General features: G+C 42.2%; 1 protein-coding gene across 1 annotated transcript; it reads right to left on the reverse strand.

Annotated features, from left to right (window-relative positions):
* Positions 1–1,643: 1,643 nt before the first annotated feature.
* On the reverse strand, positions 1,644–10,560 carry ATAD1 (ATPase family, AAA domain containing 1; the record flags this gene model as incomplete). The annotated part of the gene is made up of 6 exons (XM_008942441.1): positions 10,280–10,560; positions 8,523–8,621; positions 8,140–8,260; positions 6,384–6,584; positions 5,176–5,282; positions 1,644–1,733 (listed from the first exon to the last, which is right to left on the reverse strand). Coding segments are annotated over exons 1-6 (780 nt in total), but the record flags the coding sequence as incomplete, so codon positions are not given.
* Positions 10,561–12,386: the final 1,826 nt, after the last annotated feature.

The following is a 12,386-nucleotide window of genomic DNA, read 5'->3' on the forward strand; positions in this document are numbered from 1 at the left end:
AAAAAAAAAAAAAGTAACAAATGTAATTCTACAGATGATGCTTGGGGAATTGTAAGTGATATAAATCACATACCGTGATGAGGTTCTTGAAAGAGACCATTAAGTTCTGAGCATATCCTTAATAGCAGGGTAAAACACAAGCAGCAGTGACTTTTTTGTGCCTCCCAAACCCAAACTTGATCTAAATACAATTTCATTGTTAGAAAGGGAAAAAAACATAGACAGGCAGCTGAACAGTTGATACTCCATCTCCAGAAATACTTCTTCCATTTCCCTCTGCTTTCCAGGTAATTTGTTAGGAGTCAATTCGGGCATTTTAATCTATAACTCTATTATAAAACCTGCAAGACCTTAGTGACTCTGCAGCGATACCATCTGGGCACCACTCCACAGCACACAAATTACCTCAGCCCTCAATAAGTTGGAACCCATCTTGGTTGTATGGCAAAGTGTCACAGACAAGAACACAAAATAAGATGACTGTAGCTGGGTAAGGGTGACTGTGCCCTAAAATGACACCTCCTGTAATTCTGACCTTGGGAGAGGACACCAACCCCTGTAATACCCTGAGGCACCGTTACTTGAGGATAATTCACCCTTCTAACAACGGTTCTCGTTAGAAAGAGGTGATAAAGTACCAAAATACACATCCTTGTCCCTTACTAGTTCAAAGAAAACTTTAAGATGGGGGGCACTGCAGAAAAGCAGTGGCTAAGTTAGAAATGCCTGGTATCGAAAAGCACCCACCCACAAGGAGTGAAAGCCAGATCAAACAAGATGGGTCTGGGAACACCAGCAGTCTCTTGCACAATCAGTAAGAGTTCTACTCCTCCACTTTTGTCTCTACATTTCTGCAACATAAATGAATGATGAAGGGTGTTCTTGTAGCCAGAAGGGAATGCTGACAGCCATGACTGAAGTCTTTATAAAAATCGCTATAGAAATGTCTTGTGATATCACCAAGTGTTTAAAGGCAACTAAAATGCCTTGGAAAGGATGGGAATGGCAAAATATATAGTAAGGGTAACCTTGTGATGGCTGGCATAACTGATAAAGATCTTAATCAGTGTCTGTTTGGCACTAATCATCAGCAGAATAAAACCAGTTTTCCAGCCTGCTTGCAGTGCCTGGCTGTGGAAGGGCCTGAGAAGAATGCAGGCTTTGGCATGCGGATGCCCCTCCTCCAGAACTAAATGCTGTGCATCAAGAGGTGTAAATGGCAGTCAGTGTGCACCTACTCCTTGACACCATCCAACCTGGGCACTGCTCTCCCGCACAGGCAAGTGTGTGCAGTCATTTCTGTGCTTTTGGGGGCTGTTTTCAAGTTAAAACTAAGCTCTTGCCAGAGCGCAGCATCTAATCCATCCCATTCTTACAGATGAAGAAAATGGGTGGGAAGGTCTCAGTGCACATGGAGCCGTTTCAGATAAAACCCAAGGAATCAAGACTTCTGTGAGAAATTTCACCTTAAAAGGTCAAGTTATGCATGAGCTTCTAAAAAGCTAAAATCAGATCAGAATCTGATTTTATACAGTGTTTCCTTAAAAAAGAAAACAAAACCACCCAAACCCCCAAAACCAGAGACGTGCATTTCCTGGCTGACAGGCAGCTGCCTGCAGCTGGGCAGAGCCGGCGTGACTTACGGGCTGGTTGATGTGAAAGCGGGTCGGCATTCTCCTCATGATCGCAGAGTCCAGATCCTGAGGACGGTTGGTGGCTCCCATCACTATTACCTGCACACACCAACAGATAAATCTAGTCAGCCTGGAGCCAGCTTTTGAAAACATCGCCGTATTGGAGTTTCAACACCAAGCATGTGACTCTTTCACGCTTTATCAAGAACATCAACATTTAAAGAAGTTACATAAGGTTCCTTGGTACTGATTTCATCCATGGGATTTAAACAGGCAGCTTAAGAGACCATCAGTGCCACAGAGCACCATCTGGGTGGAGATTTCTAGATTAGTCTGAAGTCTTCTGAGCCCAGTTTCAAAGTTCAAATGCTATGCAGTAACCAAAGACTTCTGCTTCTCTGGGTGGAGATTTTTACATTAGTCTGAAGCCTTCCAAGCCAAATTTCAAAGTTCAAACCCTAAGCAGTAACCCGAAACTTCTCCTTCTAAGTTGTGGCAATGCTTCTTTAGTTCCTGGTGATCTGGAAGGAACTTGAAAGGACACTTTTTGATAAGGTATTAAAAAATGTCGCATTTTTGTGCTGTGTTAAAAAAAAAGGCAATCAGTTCACTAGGACGACCAAACTGGCAGCTTTCACATGCATTAAAATGCTGTTTACTTTTTTTTCAAGCATTAAAAAAAAAAATTAAAAGCCAGTGAGAATCTATATGTAGTGGTGCACTGTAACAGCAGCACTTTAGATACATACCAGCCAAGCCCAATACAAGAAATTTACCTCATTTGAGTGCGTTCCAGTTATTAGTTTAAGAACAAATTTACTTCCCATTCACATCAGCCTTGTTTTCTCATTTGTTATTGTAAATTATGTACATTGTAAATACCCAGTCACCAAAGTGAAAAACGGCAGTGAAATTAATCTCCTATCCATACAGTTTCCTGACGTGCTTCTGGGTCTTTTGTCTGGGGTCAGTGTTCCGCAGCCAGCCCTGGCAGCTCCAGCAGCCCTTGGCCAGGCTGGGTTGTTGTCCCCAAGCAGAGCCACCCTGCCACCTAGAGGCTTTATTACACGGTGCCAAATTGCTCCACACAGAAAAAGCCCAAAGGTGCATTTTTCACCAGGGCTCTGGCAGTCTCTGCCTTCTAGAAAGCGTGACGTATGTCCAGTTCTTGGCTCCCCAGTTCAAGAGACAAGGAACTACTGGGGATAGTCCAGAGGAGGCTACCGGGAAGCTGAAAGGCCTGGAGCATCTCTGTGAGAAGGAAAGGCTGAGAGCCCTGAGGCCGTTTAGCCTGGAGAAGATAAGACTGAGAGGGGATCTGATCAATGCTGATCAATAGCTAAAGGGTGGGGGGGCAAGAGGCTGGGGCCAGGCTCTTGTCAGTGGTGCCCAGCGACAGGACAAGGGGCAATGGGCACAGCCTGGAACCCAGGAGCTTCCACCTGAACATGAGAAGAAAACTCTTTTCTGTGAGAGGTCCAGGCTGCCCAGAGAGGCTGTGGAATCTCCTCCTCTGGAGGGATTCCAACCCCACCTGGGCATGATACTGGGCAGCCTGCACTGGGTGACCCTGCTGGAGCAGGGGGGTTGGAGAAGATGATCTCCGGAGGCGCCTTCCAACCCTCACTATGCTGGGATTCTGTGATAACACAAGCACAGGCTAACAATTGTCTGAGCTGCCTCTTGCAGCGCCCATGCTGTGTTTCCCTAGAGTCTGTATCAAAGCCCAGTGGTGGACCCAACATATTGCTCCCTCTGCACTCCTGGAGATGAGGAGCCTTCCTAAAACCAGCTCTGTCTGCAGGTTTTGTGAATGTGGGAACCCCGAGAGCACAAACGCAGCTGCACTGGGCTGCCAGATTTGAACTGTCCCTTCCAGCAGCACAGCTCTGTTTTCCAGGCACTGTGGCCCAAGTTCCTGCCAGGCTCAAGACTATATCCTTTGCAGGTTGAGCCCAAAGCTGAACATGCTTTTCTGGTGCCATCAACACAGAACAACTAACATTAATCACAACACTTACAAGATTCTCCTAGCATTTTAAATTTTTGTTTACTGTAACAAAAGCCAAATTCAATCCTTATTCAAAGGAAATTTGTTTGGCAATAAGCAGACAAGCAACCTAAAGCTCCCAAAGTCAACATCTGTAATTAACAGAAGAGCCCAGAGAGCTGGCTGTCAAAACAAGGGACAATGCAAATGTCAAAACCATCGCTCAAGGAACACTTCCTGAATGGCAACGACACCCCAGTGAGGAGCCTGAAATGAAAAACTCCCAGAACCCTGAAGGAGCCCCTGCTGTGTCTCCAGCCAACTGCCTGCATTGTGGTTGACCTTAGGGGCTGCCTACCCTGCAGAGGCACATGGGCGAAGGACAAGAGTTAATTGTTATGCTGAACCAGAGGGATGGGCAAGACCACACATTATCTTACTGCAGTTTGACTTGCTCCAAGAAGTTGTCTGTGTATCATGAAAAAGAGATAATATAGTCAAATGCTGGAAGAAATATGTGCTTGCAAGATCATATTAGCTCCCAGTTAAGTGTTCATACCACTGGCCTCTTAGTCATGGTAAGCAAACACTCTGCTTTAGAGCTCTTCAGTGTATGTATCACTGCGTTCTAATCATTAAAAACAAAAAATCAACTAAAAAAAAAAAATCTTCAGTGCAAGCTTGAAAGAGAGGGAAAAGCAGATTTTACAGAGAACTAATGGAGGTCAGAGAGGTCAGGAAGCTACTCACAAACAAACAAAAAACCAACAGACTAAAAAGGCTGAAAATTTTAGAATTTGAGAATAAACATACTTTTTAAAGGCCTTAAAAAGATTGTTCCAGGTGACAGTTCAGGAACATACCAGGCAGGGTTTTGTCTATGCTACGTTGAAGTAATCTATTTCACAAATGTTTTTTGTCTGCTTTTACAGCACCAGCAGCTTTTCTATTTTTTTTCCCACTCCAAAATATAAATTATTCTGTTGAGATTATGGGAGGGGAACAGAAATGTAGGAATAACAGGATGGAAGCATGGCTCCATTTAACAGAATTTGTCTTTTGATAACATAAATTTCTCCACCCTTTCAGAACTCCAGAGTCTAGTGCTTGTCTAACACTAGCCTAATGCTTTTCTGGAGACCAACCAACCAACCTGCAACTGGGATGAATACTCAGATCTTTCAAAGCTGTTCCTGAAATCAAAGATTCACTTCACCTGAAGAAAATATTATTGACAAAATGATTTTTAGAACAGTTTTAAAATTCCCAATTTTGGCAGCTCAAACTATACAGCTGTATTACTGAGACTTAAGATGCTTCTGAAAATAACACCTCTTTGCTAAAACCAAAATACCTACAAAACCATTTTCTCAAGAAGAAAAATGACCTATTAATAGAACTCACCTCATTCCCATAATACACTGGTAATCCCTAACACTGACAGGTAAAGAAACTCTTTTGGCAATTATTCCCACGTGTAATCTGCTGCTCTTCCCAAATGGCTCCATGCACAAGAACCACGTTACTTTCCTCACCACCCTTGGTGCTTACTTGGCAGTTGTAGTCGGTGTCCAGCCCGTCCCACAGGCTCATGAACTGAGCTTTCATCATGGCTGTAGCTTCATGGTCAGAACTGGATCGACTTCGTAAGAAGGAATCTGTGTTAGAGGATTCAGAAAGGCAGTTTACTTTCAGTCCTGCCACTATGCTGGTCCATTTCTTATGGGCAGATTTCTGCTATTCTCTACCTTATATTTTTAATAAAGTTTGTTGACAAATGAAAATTATTTCTTGCAGTGAAGAACAGGAAAGTGAAACCTCTCCACATTTTTAAGCACATCTTTTAAATTACTTTACACAACTATGTGCCTATCACAAGAGACTTGTTCCAAACCTCATGCTCCAAACTCTCACTTTCCTGACTTTACAGAAAGTTTAAATTTCACCTTAATTTCTCATGCAGAGATTGAAGCACTCAGACTCTGGCAAGCTAGAAGACACCAAAGCACAGGAGAACAGGGAGCTGCAGGACTGCTGTGAAGCAGGCTACCCACTTTGTTGGGCAGAGCTCTAACTCTGTTAGTGGCTGCCTAAGGGATTTCCCATAGCTAGAAAAACACAACATTTTTCACACCTGTACTAAAGGACAAAATGCATCTTAAGTCACAAGCCTAAGATGGAGAAAGAGTAAAATCCTCGTCAGGCTGTTTCTGCAAAGTGCACAACTGGCTCCAAGAGACAACAAGCAGCTGGAACTGAACTGCTCAAGTTCACAGGGACTATCGTGACAAGTCCAAATGCCCTGAACAACCAGCGCTGTTGCTGTCTCCCTAGCTGAGCTTCCCCTCCCACTTCTCCACCCTTACTAAACTATTACTCCTGAGCTCTCCTAAACCCCTATTTTATTTTCCGTTACATGTCCTCACAGCAGAAGCATTGAGGTGTATTTGGTGACGGGCTTCCTGCATAAGTAATTCCCTTGACAGAAGAAAAGCTTTCCTCCTGATCCACTGTAGCCCAGCCAAAAATGAACAGCAACTTGTTCTACCACTAATTTCCTCCAATAATAGGAAGTAGGAAAACACTCTATTTCCTCACCTGCCACCATTACTTTACAATACTATTCATATTACCTTGTGCCATTATCGCTCTTTCCAAGGAAAAGATGGCAGCAGATCAATCACCCATCAACCTGAACCCCCAGTTTAATGTCACTCTGCTCAGCTGCTTACCAAAACACCGATCGATTATTTATTTACCTATTTCGTCGATAAAAATGATGGACGGTTGGAGCTTTATGGCCAGGGAGAAGACGGCAGCAGCCAGCTTCTGGGACTCTCCGTACCACTTGTCGGTCAGCGTCGAAGGCTGGAGGTTGATGAATCGGCAGCCGGCCTCCTTGGCCGTGGCCTTGGCGATCAGCGTTTTGCCGCAGCCGGGCGGGCCGTAGAGAAGGACCCCTGGAAAAGCAGCCGAGTTACTGCTCCCTGCTCCCCACGCAGAGAACACGCTTTAGTACCACACACCTCAGTGTCCAGGCCTGCACCTTAGCCCAGCTTTAAAGGGCAAGAAACCAAGTTACCGAGTGTTGCGTCAAGCCAGAGTTATTGAAGACATTATAAAACTAAAGCTAAGAATATCGAAGAACAGGCATGGTGAAACTGAAGGGAGACATTTGACTGAAAGATGACTGGTTTGTCACTGTGACTATGGAGGTTACGTAAAACTAAATCCCTGTTTCCTTCCTGTAAGCGTTTGACAGGCCTCTTTTACAGCCACTTTTAGACTTGCTAATAAAAACAGGGGGGAGGAAAAAAAAAGATAATAAAAAAAGGAGCCCACAAACATTTTCAACAAATTGCCCACAACTAAGTGACATCTCATTTTTAAACTTGTCATAGTGAAAGAATTCACAATAGTGTTTTGCTAACATGAATGTAAAGAAAACAATTTAAAGAAAAAGCATTAAGTCAACCCTGAAACAACAGAGAATTAGTAGGGTCTATTTTTCTGGTTCTGTGACTAATGACCACAAACATAATTACTCTGAAACAACAACTTCCTATTAACACACAGTGCAATAAAAGTAGGGAGACTGCCCTATATGGAAAGTCTCCTTTAAAAAGCTAAACTCAAAAATAATTTTTTCCTTCAGCTTATTAGAACATGACATTCAAGTAATTTTCTAGACAGTTTCAATTTGTGACTTAAACAGAAAGGAGCCAGGAAAAACCAAGCCAGTCACAGAAGTACTTCATTTTCCATCACTTAGGACACAAGACTGAGATGGTCACAGATACAGGTAATAAGCAAGAGTTTTCAGAAGACGGTATTCCAGGGACCAGGAAAGGTAAACTTTGGCATTTTGTCCAACATTTTAGGTTCAAATTCTGCTTATTTGCAGTAACAGAGCAAATATGGCTGTAAGCATTCCAGCAGAGTCCAACTTCTGGTTTACTGTTGGAAAGTCAATTTGTCACCCGTTGGTTTCCTTACTGCCTCAACACTGTTCAACTCAACTCCAGAGAAAATCAAGATATCTCCAGAAAAAAAAAAATGGGACCTCTGTCTCTTTGAATGATTGGAATTTCCAGAACAGAGAGAGGCTGCAAGATTGACTTACACTGATGTCTCGTGTTTATGACTTTGGTTTCTCTACACTGCAAAGATTTTAACCAAATGTACAAAACTGCACAGCAGAGTTCCAGCTCACCCTGCCAAAGGACAAGATGGGGTATAAGAATTAAAAACAACTGAGAATTTAGATGGCTAAAAGTGCAGGATTAGCACACCAAAAAGTAATATCAATAACTGAAACGAAATTGTTGCTTCATTATTCATTAGAACTTGATTTCACAGCAAGGGCAGAGGAAAAACCTGCTGGTTTTCCCTGGCATCACTCCTAATGGTTGCACTTTGGACGGGCAACCCACTTCCTCTTCACTTTCTGGGTAATTGCAAGCTCTTTTTTAACTTCTAATATCAACATATAAAATCCATAATATCTCCTCCTACCTTTTGGTGGCTGTAAAAGCCTGGAATTCTCAAACAAATATTTCTTCTTGATGGGCAAGATGACAGTGTCTTTCAAATCTGTTATAACATCATCTAAGCCTGCAATATCGCTCCAGGTTACCTAACACAGAGAAACAGTGTTAGAAATCACCAGTCCCCGCCAAGAAAAAACATGGACAAGCCTAAAAGCAGCACAAGGCCTCAAAAATAAATAAGGCAAGTGATTAAAAAAACACTGCTCTCAAGGATGGAATTTTAGGTTTAAATTAATGAAATATTTTGTATTTCCATAGAGAGATATGAGACAAATAACACAATCCAAAGTTAAGACCTTCCATGTCTGAAGTGCTTTCATCAGGGTAACACAGAAAACAGTTTCTTACATGCATGCTAAGTGGGTCTACGAGGTGTGCAGCAATACTCATTTCATACTCAGTAAGCTTGACATTTTTCACTCCAATTTGCTTCATTAGTTTTTCAGCCTGAGGAAATAAAACGCCAGGAAAATCAGTGGAAGAAACCGAACACTTAATTCCAAAATTAGTTTTAAAAGAACTGCTCTTTGGAGTCTGAAAAGCTTCTCCATGAGTCACATCTAAACAGAGGTTAAATCTTTCTGAAGTAGAAAGTTCTGCTATTTCCTAATGATTTGTTGTCACTTGAGTGAAACTAAGTCATATGTCTCAGTTCCCATCAACAAAGTGTCATAGCAGCCCTCCCAGCCCCAAATCCACAAGTCATACATTACGACCTGAAAAGCAACCAAAATAAACATTAAAACACAGCTTGCTGTTCAGAACAGAGTTGCAGATGCACTGGTAACCTCAGTACAAAATCACTTCCACAATGTCTATAGGAGTTTCCAAAGCTGATACAACTTTGTGACATGCACTTCAAAAATCAGCCCACAAATCCTTACAAACTTTGTACAGGATTCAGATGAAAATCTGGGAAACTTGTTATTAGTTAGAACGCTAAATTTCTTTCACGCGCTTAATTATCTTCATTCACAACCCTGCAAATAATATACATGTTTTAATAGGGAGACATAACTCTGCTATCATAAAAAGCACAAGCCCCCAAAACCTCCACAGGATTGTATCAAGGAGAGATCAATATACTTTTAAGGAAAAAAAAAAAAAAGAGAATTCACAGAAATCCAATGACTTTTCCTACATATTCAATGTTTTCTTTTGCCCAAATTGAAAGGAAAAGTCCTTTGTTGTATCAACATGCTTCCCAAATTGAGTTTCTCTCTGTACCCAAATTTGTGGTTAAGTCTGGCATGCTGGCACTAGCACCAATTTTGAGGGCTGATTTTTAAAGCAGGGCCAATTTTTTAACTAGAGATTTCAGTAAAAAAGAATTAGGTTGCTCAAAACTGCTGTTTGAAACTGTGAAATTTGTGCCAGCTAGAAAACAACAAAAAAAAGAAGTTGCAACATTCCCTCAATACTTTCCAAAGGAAATATTTAACTTTTGGTTCTGAAACACACCTAAATCTTTCCTCAGAGCATTAACCCCCCCTGAATCATTCTAGTGCAGCATAAGGAAAGAGGCTTTTCACCTTGTCCTCCCCTTTCCAGGGCATTTTGACTGTGACTGGAGGTGGGAGGAAAACTGAAAGAGAGTGACAAAATGCAAGCTATTCTCAAAAAGGCATTTGGACAGCAGCACTCCTCTGTCATGCATAACTACGGTCCCTGCCTCTGCCATTCGGCTGCCAAAAACAGCAGAGAATTAAGTTATTTCTGCTCAAGGTTTAAAAAAGCAACCAAGAGGCTGATGAGAGCAGTATTTAACACGACTGCTGCTTAGTATAGTTGTCAGAAGCAGGAACGGCACTGGGACCACACACTTGCAGATAACTGGAGGCAAGGTCATGCTCCAGTTCATCAGTTTTTCCATCACTTCAAGCTAGAAGCTAACTTGTTATAAGATGTAAGCACTGAAAACAATTAATAGCCTCGATCCTGAGATTTACTAAAAACTAATTCTACTTCCTTTTTACTATTCCATATGGTTTTGTCCATTCTTTTGTTTGCTATTGCAAATCCTGTTTTCAGTTAGCACATTTCTCTGTACGAGTGGTAATGAACAAAGCAACACATCACAGAAATATTCATGAAGAAAATCCTACCTGCTTCTGAGCTTCTACTTTTTGTTTTCTGGTTGGATCAATGGCATCAACCATCCATTTAATGGTAAAATATGTCACAGCACCAAATATGGTTAAACGAAATATTAATCCCACCACTTCATTCCGGCTCAGGGGGCGCGAAAATGCTTCGGCATGGACCATTTTGCCTCTCAGCTCTAAATGCAAAAAAATTGCAGGAAGGGACACAAAGAAACAAAATCAAACAAGAAAACATCTGTCTTCTATTTAAACACCATTTTATAAAAGCTATTTCCCATGCACACAGTGGGCAACATACTTCAGCGTGAAGTTACAAAGAAATATCTGCTCAGTGGCACAAGCCCAACGTATAAAACTGTGTAAAACAAAACGTGCAGCACCGAGTAAAACAATGGTTTCATTTTCACTTCTAGTAAGCAAGGAAGAAATGGCAGCAAGAATTTGAGGCCTTCTCAACTGGCAATGTGCAAAAAGGTCCAGATTTCACTCTTCTCTCAAGAAATCTGCTTTCTTTTCAGCTATACGATACTGTAATAAAGATGACTTCAGTGCCAAGTTACACTCCCCTGAAGGCTGACATTTTCTTACTGTTACTGACCCAAAAATGCTAAGTCATGGCAACACAGATTATGTACTATTATTCCTCCACGTTAAGATTTGTTTAGATTTATTTTTAAATTATTTTAACAGCTTCATTATTTAAACATATATAAACTTCTAAACTAAACATTTAAACCTCTTTTCCCCAAAAGGAGGTTTTAAGGAAAGGCACCCAACTGTCACATTAAGAAGCAATCAACGACATGTCTTTGAATAAAATGAGGTTAAGAGCTGGAGCCTGCAACCAGCAAAATATATTTTGAGTTATTAATATCCCTGTAAAACTGAAAAGTCTGGATATGGCACACAGCTATCAAGGGAAAAAGCTGGCTGCTGTACAAGCCAAACCCAGAAAGTACAGCACCTTCAAGTTAAGAGGAAAAAAGTCTTCCTAAAACACTGAAAAAAGGACTTGTAAAAACAGAGTCCTCTTTCCCCAGTCTACCTTCTCAGCTGACAGGGTTGAGAATCTTCAAAGATCTTCTTGTTCACCGCCCGATTTTCCTGCTGCCAAGGGCAAAATCAGTGGCAATTCCTTTGGCAGGTTCCAACACTCCCTTGGCTGGTCTCCAAAGCGAGCTGCCGGCCAGGGAAAAACTGGGATACCTACAGCCAAGATATCCTTGAAATCCCCCTCACTTGGCTAGCGGTCACGTTATTTTAACCTCGTACTCAGGGCGATGTCATACCACAGATTCTGTTCGCTAGGGGCTGACAGACTGGAATTGGGAGAAGCACCATGATACCTTCACCAAAAGGCGACAACAGCTTACTCCTATATTCCAGTGTGGATCACTAAAACAGCTTTGGGGTTAACAACCCACCATTCTCTGTTCAGAAATCAAGGCTGTTGCTGTGCATACCTGTTTGGAAGTCAAACAAAATTTGGCTGCTTAGGTTTCTAAGCAAGTTAATAGAGAGCTAGGAAATTCTGCATGTTCTCTTAAGCCTGATTTATTGGAATAAAAGTAATATATATTCAGAGAGCAAGAAAAAATGCTTCTAAAAAAGCCCCATATAGCCCCAATGAAAAAAACCTGCTTTTTACACAACCCTTGCCCTGAATACTAACAATGAGAATATATTTAACAGAAGACAATTTTAAGCGTAACATTCTAAATAAGGTTCTGCCTACCTTGCACGAATTTTAGCATTTACTTCTCGGCATATCACCAAGATAAAGCAGAAGGACGGTTAAGTGACCAGCAAACTGCAGGTAGGTACGTCTACCCTTTCAGTTTAGCCCTGTGAGAGCTTCAAATAGAAAAAAGAAACCAAAAGGCTTCTTTCCAAACCCAGAAGGCTCAGGGGTTGGTTTCTGTGAGCCCCCCAGCGCGGGACGGTTCGGGTTCAGTCCCTCCCAGGAACCCCGCGAGCCCTCAGCCCAGGGCAACCGCTCCCTCGCCAAGGACTCGGCTCCGCCGGCCCTCGAGCGGCGGGGAGGCCCACAGCAGGGTCCGGTTCTCGGGCCGAAACCGGGGCCGGAGCTGACAGGGGGCTCGGGGCC

Source organism: Merops nubicus, unplaced genomic scaffold, assembly GCF_000691845.1.
Source record: "Merops nubicus isolate BGI_N331 unplaced genomic scaffold, ASM69184v1 scaffold45356, whole genome shotgun sequence".
Lineage (NCBI taxonomy): Eukaryota > Metazoa > Chordata > Aves > Coraciiformes > Meropidae > Merops > Merops nubicus.